This window comes from Typopeltis vanoorti, chromosome 13, assembly GCF_054136105.1.
Source record: "Typopeltis vanoorti isolate ZY-2024b chromosome 13, IOZ_Tvanoo_1.0, whole genome shotgun sequence".
Lineage (NCBI taxonomy): Eukaryota > Metazoa > Arthropoda > Arachnida > Uropygi > Thelyphonidae > Typopeltis > Typopeltis vanoorti.
The window spans coordinates 72,260,659-72,274,961 of record NC_143561.1 but is presented as its reverse complement, the minus strand read 5'-3'; the positions used below and the strand labels follow the sequence as shown (position 1 = coordinate 72,274,961).

The 14,303-nt window shown below is 36.8% G+C and overlaps 1 protein-coding gene across 3 annotated transcripts in view; it reads left to right on the top strand.

Annotated features, from left to right (window-relative positions):
• The window catches only part of LOC150100280 (proton channel OtopLc-like), a 117,795-nt gene that overhangs the window by 77,244 nt on the left and 26,248 nt on the right, over positions 1-14,303 (top strand). Inside the window, exon 7 of one of the 3 annotated variants that reach the window (XM_090402830.1) lies at positions 4,272-5,777. The exons of the other annotated variants lie outside the window; for them this stretch is intronic. Coding sequence (XP_090258956.1) covers positions 4,272-5,215 — 944 coding nt within the window. The 3' untranslated portion in view covers positions 5,216-5,777. Of the gene's footprint in view, positions 1-4,271; positions 5,778-14,303 lie in introns of those variants that run through there. 3 annotated transcript variants of the gene reach the window in all.

Sequence of the window (14,303 nt, the reverse complement as noted above, 5' to 3'; positions counted from 1 at the left end):
TCAATATATTGAATTTTCCATATTGAAAGATTCAAAATTTGATATTATCTAACTAAAAGTCTCGGTGATGTCGATTTTGTTAGCTTACTAGCTTTCCTAAATGATATCACATGGCATTTCAATACGTTAAATTTTGCTCTGTAAGTGGAAGACCAGATTATCTGTAATCATTACAGTCCTACAACTGGTTTTCGTAACAAGCTGCCATTATTAAAACCAAATCTAGAGAGAAAGAGTGATTCGTTTCGAATCCAGCAAGGAGCTTTTTTGAAGAAATGACAATGGTAGGTGAAAAATCCAAACACTGCTAGATGACCTTCGTGGAATGAAGGAAATAAGCCTCCTCTTTCTTCTTCTTATGACGCTACAGCCCAAATTTGCTTTCGTCTTCCAATGAATATTTTTTAAGTACAGATGAGAGATAATAAAAAGCCTGATTATCCCTCTTTATTCGATTCCGCACTCCTACCGTCTCATCTGGGTGACTTGTGAGCGTTACTTCTAAATATTTAAATTGCTCCATTTTTTTTTTTTTATTTCAAGGTTCCCAATTTTCACACTTGTATCAATTAACTGATTCTATATGGTATTAGTGATTATTCTGGTTCTTGTTGATTAATTTTTGGGCCTGTCTCTTGTGCTGATTTTTATAGTTCCAAATACATTTCTTCTGCTTTCTGCTTGGTTCTTGGCATGGTGTTAATGTCATCTGCATATGCTGCAAGCTGCACTGATTGTTTATTAGAGAGTTTTAGTATCAATTGGCAACCATCGGATAATATATTCCAAAGATAAGTTAAAAGTATTGGAGCTAGACTATCACCTTGTTTTAATTCTTTGGTTATTGGAACGGGATCTGTTAAATCATTTTGTATTTTAACCTGTGCTTCTGAATTTTCCATTTTCCAAGTAAAGCAGCAAACTAGCGACCTTGTAAGTCTTACTAGCTAATCTGGTATTCCAACAAGACGCGAAGAAAACAAGGTTATCCGGTCTCATAAGGAAATGATAGTTTTTTTTTCCCCTCCAAAAATACAAGTTTTTTCACCCAGCAATACACGTAAACCGGACAGAAGAAACAAACTCAATTAAGAGAAATAATAGACTCACTCTCTCTCTCTCTCTCTCGCTCGCTCTCTCTCTCTCTCTCTCTCTCTCTCTCTCTCTCATCCTGGGTTATATAACTTTACTACTCAGCAAAATGGACAGTAGAAAACACAAGTAATGTAAATAAATACTAATTAGGACTGGAAACATAGTGTCTTATCTATTACGCCGTAGAAATGCCTTGAAAGGTGGAGATCAAGCGCTAGCCTAACAGTTTCCAAAAATCTAAGGCTGAAACAAGCAATGCTGTGTCACCTATCTCCTATGAAGAATGAAAAATTAGAATTGTTTTATATATATTTCCAACAGAAATCCGATATCGACAGCATCAGATCTAAAGAGAGATATAAGAAACAAAACGACATTCAATTAGCAAGGATCATCTTATACTCAACTAATAGATAAAATCATCAAAACCGGACACTTACCACACTTAATCTATTAATCAAGCCTATGTGAAAATGCCTATTATGACGTACTGTTGCTTTACCGAATGTCAGCCAAATTATGGAGAGCAGTACTTTCTTAAATGATAACGACATAAACTTCACATTATTACGAAAACAAGGCATGATTTTCAAACGGAAAAAGTCATATTATCGCTCCTGAAAGATTATATACACATTATAGACATAATCAACAACACCTTACTCAAAATTAAAACTACAGTTGTTGCAAAAATTATTGACAAAACAAAAAACTAATCACACCAACCGGAACAATCACCAGCTGAGCGTGTTACCAGTGACATGTGGAATCACATAACTCATTAGCTTCACAGATTTGAATGACTTCGTCGTAATTCCAAAACAATAACCAGAACACCAACAAGAGCCACACAGAGAGAGAGAGGAGCGGTTCTCGACCCAGCCTTATTATTTACATGCATGATTATTTCCCTATGCTAACGAGAAAGATCTTTCTTCTAGTTAGCTGATGACAGCAACAACCACAGTGTTTCATTTAACAATGTTTATTTTAAAACCGCCTATGTAGATGTGCAACACGATATTAATCTGATCACCAGATGATAGAGTAAAAGAAGTAATTCCCACAGGTAGGGATAACAATCTGAAGATTATACAATAACAGCGCGTTGTTATTGCCAACGTGTAAACGGTACAGCTGATCGTCTAAGATCATGGAAATAATTCCACTTGTGATACGCATCTGAAACAACTATTCCTGCTGAATTATTTTAAGCATTGCTTCTATATTAGCTATAGAATCACCACCAAAGGCAAGAATAAACTAACAAGACTGCAACCAACAAACGACAGTATATACGAATATAATATTGCTATGTGTCCAGAGTTTAATTTTCCAGACATGATACACAAACTACCTATGGACAGTAGCTTTTCAGTTGAGAGAGAGAGAGAGAGAGAGAGAGAGAGAGAAACCCTAGTTTCTCTCTCTCTCTCTCTCTCTCTTGTTGCATCCTTCTTTCTTTAGAGTTATAAGGTTGCATCTTAATGAAACCTTATAATATAAAATATAGGCAAATAGAACAATGTGTACAGTGCAACATGACATTACGATATACATATCTATCTGAATACTCAGATACAAGTACACATCACAATCCACGCGCGTGCGTATGCGTTTGTGTGTGTACGTACGTGCGTGCGTTCCGCTAAGCAGAACTAGAAGCCAATGCACAACTTCCCAGATTACATGAAATTCCTTCAGATAAACTAAAGGATTCTAACCTCGAGGATGTCTTTGGATCCCAGAGTGGAGTAATATGAATTGCTAGTGCAGTGCAACATGAATTTCCAGATTGTATAATATTCTAGCATCTATATACAAGGTATCCACAAATGTTTACCCTGATTATAATATATTATAACTCTTCAGTGGATACTTGAAATGGAACACAAAGTTAGACTTCAATGCATAACATATAGAAAAAAAGTCACGAGACCAATGGAGGGGGGGGGCTCTGTCCTGTTGAAAGATAACATTTGGATGCATCTCCTGTAGCTGAGGAATGGCATAATTATTGAGCATGTCTAAGTACACATTTCCATTAATTTCTTTTTCAAGAAAGAAGAAAGGGCCAATCACTCGATCATGCATTAGTCCACACCACACCTTGAGTTTTGGACTAGCTCGAATGTGTTCTCTTATGGCGTGTGGGTTTTCAGATCCCCAGATCCTTACATTGCGTCTGTTGACTACTCCACTCACGTGAGTGGAGTAGTCAACACCACGTGAAATGTTGCCTTGGACGATCATCTGGCTTTATCTCCTGGACAATTTTGACTTTGTACGCAAACAATTGCAAACGTTTGCGTACCACTTTGTGGACTGTACTCCTTGGAATTTGAAGTTCTAGTGAATCTCTTCTGATTGACTTCTGCGGTGACCGAAGGCAGTCTGAACTGCCTCAACTGTCTCCTCGAAACCGATGGTCTGCCACTGCTTGTACCCTTATGAACTGAACCTGTTTCTAAAAACTTTGTCTTCCATGACTTAATGAGATTGACATCAGGTGGTTCTTTCCATACTGTGTCCTAAACATTCGCTGCACTGTAACTAGAGATTTTGTTTCTGCTAGTCACAGAACACATTGGGCTTTTTCCTGTACTGAAGCCATTTTTAAAGAAAATCAGGAGCAGCGCTCCTGGTGGCAAAAACAGTATACTGAAGACACCAGTATGGAAACTTAATGAGTGCCCAAGTTTACCTGTAACAAAATTTATTCAGTTAGTTTCATTGTTAAAATATTATAGCCAGTTGAAATCAGGGTAAACATTTGTGGACACCCTGTACTTCAAAACTGAATTGCAAAATAAACATGTAACACAGTATACTTCATTTATCTAATATGGTTATAGAGACGTAAATAACACTCTCATTTCTCATTTGAAAATATTAATGAAGAAACTCTTTTCTATCCGCCAGAATTATTTAAAATTTTATTTCAAAAGTCATTTAAAGTTAATAACAAACAGAAAATAAAGACGCTAATAATTCTACAGATCTAAAGTTCAAATCTCTGGATGAATTTCTTGACCTGTATACACCCTTCACACTCAATTTGAATTGTATATCATAATAACCGTTAAACATGTGTGTATAAATAAATAGTAATAAATATATACTTGTATTTTGAACTTTCAACAATAGTTTTTATAAATAATATTTTGATTTTTCAGTTACTAATAAATGTTGGTGGGAAGCGCCAAGAGAACAAAAAACAGAGGACCTTGTCTTTCTTCACTTGTGTCTTAAGAATTCTACAATAGGGAGCATATGGGAAAAAGCAATGCCTTACTTATATCCGTTCGTCATCCAATATAGCTTAGTAGCTGCAGGAATTATTTACATCATTTGGGCCAATCTGTATGGACGCCGCAATAAACACAGGCAGTTGTCCACCAACTCCCAGTATGGTGAAGATACTAAGCGAAGTAATCCCGACTGCCAAGGATCGAGTAAAGGACTATTTCTCGGTTTACTCGTTCTAGTGGCAGGAATAATTGTCCTCATTCTTTTCTTCATATTATCTGATGATAATGACTTTATAGATGACATGCTGTTTGGAGTGGTGGCAATGAGATGTGCCGTACTTGGCGTCGCTGGTTTAGCTGCTTTACTTGGCTTAGTCCAAATACGTCAAATGCGATCAAAAACCAATCGAAGACAACGATTAAATGATTTTTTACAACGAGTCGGAATGCTTGCTGTTTATACATATAGCATGTGTAGTATGATTGTGGGAGGCGTACACATTCATCAAAACCAGCATCTTGCTTTGTTCATAGATGGAACTTTCATGGTGCTTCAAGCTTGCGTTCAGTCTCTTTTCATCAGTCAAATATCCAAGAAAAGATGTGGACCTGCAAATGAAATAAACCAGACCCGACCTGGAAGAGAGGTAGTGATATTTCTGGTGTTCTGTAACATGGTTTTATGGTTGGTAGAATCCTTTACTGCACAAAACTACGTGGCAAGCCAGTTACAGTTACGCTTTTATGGAAAGATCACATGGCCACTAATTAGTCGTATTGTGCTTCCGCTAGTTATTTTCTATAGATTTCACTCAGCAGTAGCCTTGATGGAAGCCTTAAGGAAATCTTATAAGGTAAAAAGAAACTGAGCAAAATAGCCAGCGTAAGAGCAGAAAGAAAGAAAGTGATTGAGAGAGAGAGAGAGAGAGAGAGAGAGAGAGAGAGAGAGAGAGAGAGACGTCGTTGAATTTAAGGCGAGCAATATTGAAAACTAGAGCAAAGGCTTTACAAATTCAACTATAAATCCATCCAGCCAGTGCTAACTCTACGAAATTCCGCAGCACCTGAATTCAATGGGCAATAAAAAGTTTGAAAGTATTTGAAATTTTTCGCTGGTTTTACCGAAAGGAGGTGCTTCAGTTATTTTGATGAGTTCAAATTAATTTTCTTCAAGTAATATTTCTGCTGACTTAATGAATATTGATAATTATTTGAAGACATATTAGTCAGCTCTTTTGTTCAGAAGTGTAGAAATTACGATTCGACAAGAGTGTGGACTGAGATCATGGACATTAAGCGATTAAATTGCAAAAATATTATTCCATAGCAAACTCTTTTCATATAAGATGTTGTAAATGAAAATTGTAATATTGAAGTGACGTGTTATATAATAACTGCATTTCTAATCACGCAATAAAGTTTTGTAACTTAAATATATTTGGATTATATTTTTCCCAAGTTTAGATTTCATATTGAGACTATTTTATTTTGTTATTTTTTGTTTTCTTTTGTTCTTACTCTACGTAACGGAAATTTTTATTGACTTCCAGATTTTCAGTAATGCAAAAGAGAGATAATAACATGTGCAACATGCATTTTAAAGTGCCATAAATTAGTTACCACTATTTTCTTATTGGCAATTTAATGTATCATTGGCTAAGGCACAATGAAACATTCCACAATACTTCTAAGATTTTTATTCAGAAAAAAAAAGTTAGTGGAAAACTTTCAGATAAAAGTTCTGTAAGTTAGATAAGTTAGAGCTTTTGGCAAATTGATATTTTACGTCTTTTTTCTGCCGTATAATAATATGTTTTTGAGTCTTGAAGACTTTTTAAGAATTAGATATGTGCTGCAATGTCTATTGCATTCATCCACAAAATGAAAAATAAAGCTGCGTTATTATTTTTTTTTATAACGAGGACACTGAATTCAACTTAATTTCTCCAAATCTTGCTTTTTGTTTTATCTATCTCTAAAACGTGTTTAGCAAACCATTCATTTTTTTTTTTTTCATTCAGAGTATAACTCGACTGAATCTTCACAGTTTAAATTCTTGCGTCTCATTTTAATCTTCTTATAATGTAGTAGAAGCTCCTATTTCTCTGATTTTGCAAATTTGCGATTAGCGACCCTGGTCTGCGGATCCCGATGACGGCTGTTTTGACCATTGGCAGTTAGTCAAATTTAATTATATTATAATAATAATTTTTATTTTTCCCATATCAATATCGTAATTTATTATTATACATCGTATTTATGTATGCAGTTAAGGATATTATTATTAGATTTTTATGATCACAAGAACTCAGTATACAAACTACTGAGTGCATTCATTTTTGATAAATCATTTTTATCAATCTAAAATTTTTAATGTTCATATATATATACATACTATTTACAATGCATGCATGTGCAGATGTATACAAGTACATATATGGACATAGATTACATGCATAATAGGATAATGCGATGTAAGGAACAGAAATAATATATTTATGAAAATGAGTTAGGTGCTAATATTCACAGTAAAAGGACGATGAAGCGGAGTAATCCACTTACTAGAGTTAGAGTTATCTGCAGTCAGTGGAATTAACGAGTAACTAACTTTTTTTTCTTTTTCTTTTTTTGTTAGCGTTTTTTTTTTAATTTTTTTTTTTGGTTTTTGGTTACTATGTTATATGTGGCAACCTATCGCAACTGCTGCAGTTCTAACGGTGCTGATATAATTTCCGTAGTTCGGCTTTAATATTCTGTAATTGTTCAGATGTTTTACATTATATTGCAAGTTGTTGAGTAATGTAGGTATAAGTTGGTATAATAATAATAATAATTTTCTAAATAAGCTTATCAAAATATAAAACAAATTTTCCTAAAAAAATTGCTGGTATAGGAGATAATGGGATGCCTATTTTTGAGGAAAAAGCAATCAATTCCTTCCCATTAAAGCCAAAGTCATGGAAAAGATATATTGATGATATTTTTTTTTTTTTTTTTAATTTGGAGTCATGGACCAGATTCTTTAAAGGAGTTTCTGAACCATCTGAACAATCAACACCCAAGAATACAATTTATATCGAACTGGGAAATTACAAGATATTTCTCATTTTTGGATCTAAAACACTCGTTTTAGATCCGAAACGTGTGTCAGAAAAACTGAAGATCTCTATTTATAGAAAACTCACACATGCCAGCAGATATCTTCATGCGCAATCACATCATTACCCGCCACAGAAACTTGACATCATTTTTACTTTGGATAAACGTGCTCGCTCCCTCCTCAGTGAAGAAGAAGAGATCGCCAAAGAACTGCGGTTTCTTCTTTCTCTTTAGGATAGCTGTTGAAAAACAGCTGTCCTAAACAGACAATTCGTAAGCTACTTTTTAACGCACCTGCTCACAGTACTGAAGATAGTACTGATGTAAAAGGCTTTATATATCTACCGTATATCAGCTTCATTTCACCAAAGTTAGGTAAAATTCTCAACAAATTTAAAATCAGCTTCTTTTACTCCTCCTTTCAAACTCCGGTCTTTCCTCGGTACGCCTCAACTGAAACATGACAGCCTAAAGTTTTCAGGAGTTTATCGTCTTTGGTGTAACTGCAATGTGCCATATTTTGGTCCGACAAAGAAATCCACTGAATTACATATGGAAGATCATGTGAGAGACGTTACAAATGGCAGAACTAGAGCCAGCGCACCCCCTAACGAGGAGGATTCTGACATTCATCCAGATCTGGAACAAATCAGAAAACACTTTAGATGCTACGATGAACTGGAGAGAAGAACTGTGGAAACAACATATTGTCCTCAATCCGGTTCATCTTAATACTAACTTAGCTATAACCTATCTGATTATCTTCAGCTATCCAAGTTTGGCGTTCATGAGGTCATGCCCGCGTGAACGTGCCCGATAATACCCTAGCACCCAGAACGGCTTCAAATGTTCAGCAATACGTTTGCAAGTTAATTTATAGTTGCCTCTCGTAATGTATATTTTTGTATTTCTCTTTTCATGTTATCCATCCGATGAAATTTTCTAAGAAGATTTCATCGAATCTAGTTGTGTGCTCAAATAATAAATAGTATTTTTTTCTACACACACACACACACACACACACACACACACACACACACACACACACACACACACACACACACACACTATACTGACGAAAGTATTCGGATATCTTACGTTCCATGCAAATTTTTGATCCTACCACATGCAAATATTCAGGGAGTGCCTACGTGAGTCTAGTAATAAAAGGTGGTATGTGCTGCATGTCAAGATGCGACGTTCAACTGAACTGACAGATTTCCAACGTGGGATGGTGTTGCGTGTCACATCGGTACCTGTCCATGACATTGCTACCCGTCTTTGTATACCGAAATCCACCGTTGCTTATGTCATTTGTAGATGGAAAGTTGATGGTCCTGCCAGCTAGGAAAATGTTCTATGAGGCCACCGACACTCTCTGACCGAGATCAACGATCTCTGTCTCGGAAAATTCGAGCATCGTGCAGGTCATCAGCGGCAGACCCATCAGTCAACCTGGAAAATGCTGCAGGGACATCTGTCAGCACTAGAACTCTCCTCAGAGAGTTGCATGCCTTAGGTTGCACACCCTCTCAATGCAAACGACGTTTGGAACGGTATCTTTCACACCGTTCCTGGACCGTATATGATTGTAAAAGGGTTCTGTCGGGGCGATGAATAGCGCTTCCAAATATTTCACACTGATGGTTGTGTTTGAATCAGGAGATTTCCCAGGGAACGGTTCCGACAGGATTGCATCATTCCAACTCTCAAGTTTGATGGAAGCTCGATAATGGTATGAGGATGCTGGAGTAGGACTGGTCCATTAGTGAACGTGGCGACGTTGTGGAAATACATCGGCAGTGACCCTTGCATGTTTCAGCACAACAATGCTCGCTCCATGCCATACTGCACTATGTGTCCGAAACTGGTTACCACAAAACAACGTTTAAGTGTTGGAATGGCCAGCTCAGAGTCCAGACCTCGACCCACATCTGCGTTTGGGACGAATTAGAACGCCAAATTCTCTCCAGACCACAGAGGCTGTCATTAGTATGTAATGAAGGTAGCTTTGCGCGAGGAATAGAATAATATTCTTGTTGCAATGTATCAAAAATTGGTTGAAAGCAAGTTCCGAAGGGTAGTTGGTGTCATTCAGGACAAAGGTGGCCCCACCTGGTACTAGAAATGTAATTAGAACGCATTTTTGACCACAACTACTAGGAGGTGTCTAAATACTTTGTCAACGTGGGTATGAGTTGTTCTCTCACAAGTATGCTATATCAGTTGTTACAGTGCCTAGTTGTATAGAGGGTTGTGGTCGGTCGTCTTATGTGAAATATGTCTCCGTTGTAACAACTGATAAGCATTACTGAAATAATTTATTAGTAATAGTACGTAGTGTCTTCGATTTTTTATGCTGAGAATTTTGTGTTTGCTATAAGGGCTTCGATTAATGACCGGTGTATATTGGCCCTCCAAAGCACCATTGAAATAAATCTTCGATGTACGTTTTGATTTGATAGGTGAATCTGTTTGCACAGACTGTTATACCATAACCGAGTATTGTTTCACAAATTCCATGATATATGAATCTTCACTCTCTCATTTTATACAAGAGTAAGCAAAAACAAACTTTGCTCTTGCAATATTTTCACAACTAGGCTACTTGTATACAGAGACGGTTGACTTCACATCAATCCAGTAATCCAGCTTTCCAGTAATTTTTGAATGTCATCTACATTACTATCATGGAAGTTAACTTTCTGTGATATTTGCGCGATGCCTTCCTTAATAGCAGAAATCTTCATTTGAAACTGCCATGTTCTTACACGTCTATCTCCTTGGATCTGTCTCGCATCAATCACCCAATTTTTGAATGCCTGAAGTGGCTTGAAAAAGTTCCATGTTTGTATATTTATGAATCAGGTAGCTCAGTGGATGTGACGTTTGCACACCACAGCACTTGACCGCACGAAGGAAGACTTGCTTTCGAATCTAGTCGGCACTAGAGAAAAGTTTCCTAAGCCTTTTTTTCGACCGGTTCCCGAGTTAGTCGATCTCTGGCACGGCAAGCGGTGTTTTCTCCCGGAAACTCTGGTTTTTGTTCGACCCGTAAATTCAAGAAAAACGACCCACATTATTTCAGACATTAAATAAATTGTGTTAGGGTTAGGGACCACGAGATGGCGGCGCTTGTTGAGCCTCTCTCTCTCTCTCTTCACTGTGTGCCACTTAATTAGTGATAGCCTTGGGTCAGCTATCTCTGATTGTCACCAGTGGAGATTGAACTGCCCACTCAGTCTCGAAAAGTTAGATAGGGGTAAAACGTCCTCGCCTACTCCCTATACGGAAATAAAATGGCATTAGCTGATTTTTTGATGATATATATATATGTAGAAAGTTTTTTAACTTGGATATATTAAAATTCATGAGCTCTGCATTACTTCAACCTTAGCATTGTCAGGTCTGGCTCCCACTGACGAGACTTCAATAAAGGTCGAAACCCATATGGGTAGTGACCATTGCCTTTAATGCGTAACATCATACATCTCCGCAAGGGGGATGTGCTTTACATTAAGGGAAAAACACTAAGGAAAGTGATCAGAGCTTAATCCACCTTTACAACGCGTTGCCTAGAGTGGCACTACCATGAGTTGCCTCAGACTTGCACTACGTGCAGGCGCAAACTTAACTTACTTGGGAAATAGGATTAAAAACCAACTTGGTATCTCGAATATATATATATAAATGTGTGTGTGTGTGTGGTATATATCTAAGATTTTAGATGTGACATTCTTTGGTAAGCAGTGTCGGATCTCACAAAGGCACATGTGTTACCCCCCCCTCCCCGTAACAAAGAAATCGTGCGTGGTGATTCTAAACTCTTAAGTGTAACTAACTTGTATTCCTTCGGCTAATATCATCACAGCATGTGATCAGAATGGCAGCAAAATACAACAATAGATAAGTTCTAGAATATCACTTCGGTAACAGAACCTTCATTATCAGAGCTAAAATAACACCGAATGAACAAGGATGCGTTTCTATGCGTAAAAATGAACACGTCTCAAGAAGAAAAAAAAATCAATATAAAACATATATTATAATCAAATAGAACGAACGAAGAACACTTAAGTAACAAGTAAAAATTCAAAGTTAGGTAATAAAACAGGTAAATGCTGAATCTTCGCAAATGTTCATTCGCATCTCAAGAGTTAAAAAGAAAATAAATGTAATGTCAATGGCTGATTTCAACTGCTCACAAAACATCTTTTTATATAAATTTGACTTTTTTTTTTTGTTTAATTCCCTTTACTGAACAACTTTCAGTGTGGATCATTTTTTCTAGTACTAATGTGTGATCTAGCTGATTTATGCAATCGGATAAAGTGTTCTTTGTTAAGATCTTTCTGGAAGCATTTCTTTTTCGCTTTCTGTCTAATCCGTGATTTCTTCTGTCAGCTGCTTCTCCGTGAACTGCTGCTGCAATCCTTCATTAGTCAGAAAGTCTCTATTGCTTTCCAGTAATTTTTGAAAGTCATCTACATTACTATCATGGAAATTAACTTTCTGTGGTATTTGTGCGATGCCGACCTTAATAGCAGAAACCTTCATTCGAAACCGCCATGTTCTTTTACTAATCTGCAGCATGCCTTCTTCTACACAAATTTTAACGCATTAGATTATAACTTCCTCACCTTCCATGAATCATTACTATTAGAGCCTGTGTATCCTTGTGAAAATGACGTTTGCATCTATTGTGCTAGGCGGCACGAAGAATGAGCATTCTAAGTTCGATTCTATTCACCGACTACAGGAACTTTATTTAAGCCTTTCTTCGACTGGTTTCCAAGTTAGTCGACCTCTGGAATGGGCAAAGGGGTTTTTTCTCCCTGCAGAAATAGCGTTTGATTCCATAGCACTAGGCCACACAAAGATGGGCTATTCCAAGTTCAATATTAATTGCTGACTTTGTCTAAGCCTTTCTTCGACTGGTTCCCATGTTAATCGGTCTCTGGCACGGGCGAGCGGGTTTGAGTTTTTTCTTCCGGAAACTCAGGTTTTTCGTCCAGTAAATTCAAGAAAATCGACCGTAGAACCCACACTATTTCAGACATTACTATACTGTATTAAGGACCACGAGATGCCAGCACTTGCCTGCTTCTCTCTCTTCACTGGATGCCATTTATAATTAGAAATAGTCTTGGCCAGCTATCTTGACTGGCTACCAGTGGATATGGAACTTTCCCCTCGGTCTCCAGAAGTAACATAGTTTTAAAACGGCCTCGCTTATTCCCTAGAGGGAATAAAAGGGAGTTAGCGGATTTATTTTTCCCCTTGTCTCTTTTTTTAATCTTTATATTGCTTATTGCTGTATATTAAATTTGGTACAACGTCAGACATACGAATATAATCTCGAATACAAAATAATATGAAAACCCCTGACAAAACCCTAAACAAATCGCCTGAAATAAAATTGAAAAATGGACAAAAAAAAAAAATTAAGGCAGCAAAACCATGAGATTATAGTTTGCAAATGAACCTTATGTTGGAATGTTGATTTGAGATGATATAGAAAATCAAACACAACGAACATCTGAGTGAACCAACATTTGATTCACTATTCAGCTAGTGTATCGTGGCTTACCGCCTTGACTGGAAAATTAAACATCTTCAGAAAACCAATCCGTATAATCCCTACTGCCATGGCTCTTTGCAGCATTACAAACAACAAAAAAAAGTACACATTATCTTAACATACCTAAGGAACAATGCCGATCTGGTTGGCAGAGTGGTTAACTTATCCGCTCTCCGACCAACAGGCTGCAGGCTCGAATCTCGAGGCGAACTTGGAGGTTTGTGATGTATGTAGGTAGAAGATATATTTCATTGGCTGGTGTGAGGCTCTCACCTAGCTTACTCGAGGCTTGAAGTGGCTTGAAAAAGTTCCATGTTTGGTCCTTAGAGCAGAGTTTCTGGGTTATGTAAAAATACAAAAATATATGAAATTAATGAAAATAATGATTAAATTATGTTGGGCTATCATTTCATTTTGGCAGAAGCAAATACATAAATATTATTCAAGAAAAAAAAATGAACACAACACCAAACAGCGGAGATTCAGCAGATCCTGAAGAAAACATTAATTGATTCTGGCGGAGAAGCAAGTGCTGCGGCTGTCTTCAAGATAAAAATATCAAAACTCCATGGTGAATTCAAAAAAGATAAAGTGACAATCAAGGAAAACAATAAGGCGTATCGAAAATTCCTGGCAAATAAGTCAGCATATGGTCAGCATAAGAGAATACAGGGAAAATGTAGGAAACTGAACTAGTAAAACTAGCTAAATAAAAGTCATGGGAAGACATTGGTAAGAACATAGAAATGAACATAGAAGATAAATATCTGGAAAGCAGCCAAATCTTCTAGAGTCTATTTGAAAAAAAAAACGTAGAAATAGAGAAACTGAATCATCTCTGATTCCTTTGATAATAGAGGAATGTAATCAGATGTACATACCGAAACCTGGGGTAGAAAAAGCCTTCAAAAACCTGAAATGTGGAAAACCCTAGCGTGTTTTCCACATTTCAGGTTTTTTGCAGATGGTCTGGCTAATGATATTCGTCCAGAAATGTTCAAATCGCGAAATTTGAACATTTCGAGATTTGAAATATGATAAAGTGGCTATATTGCATAATTCAGAAGGATGGTCAGACGGTCGAATTTGAGATGGTTAAAGGAGAACTCTCAATTCTCATAGTATCCATATATAAAAAGGGAAATAAAATTGATTTTGAGAATTATAGTGGAATTATTTCCATACTGAATGTTTCTGGTAAGATATCTGCTTATGCAAAGATATCTGAGAAAAGGCTACGAAGAATTATGGATGGGGAAACTTGGGTAAAAACAAGC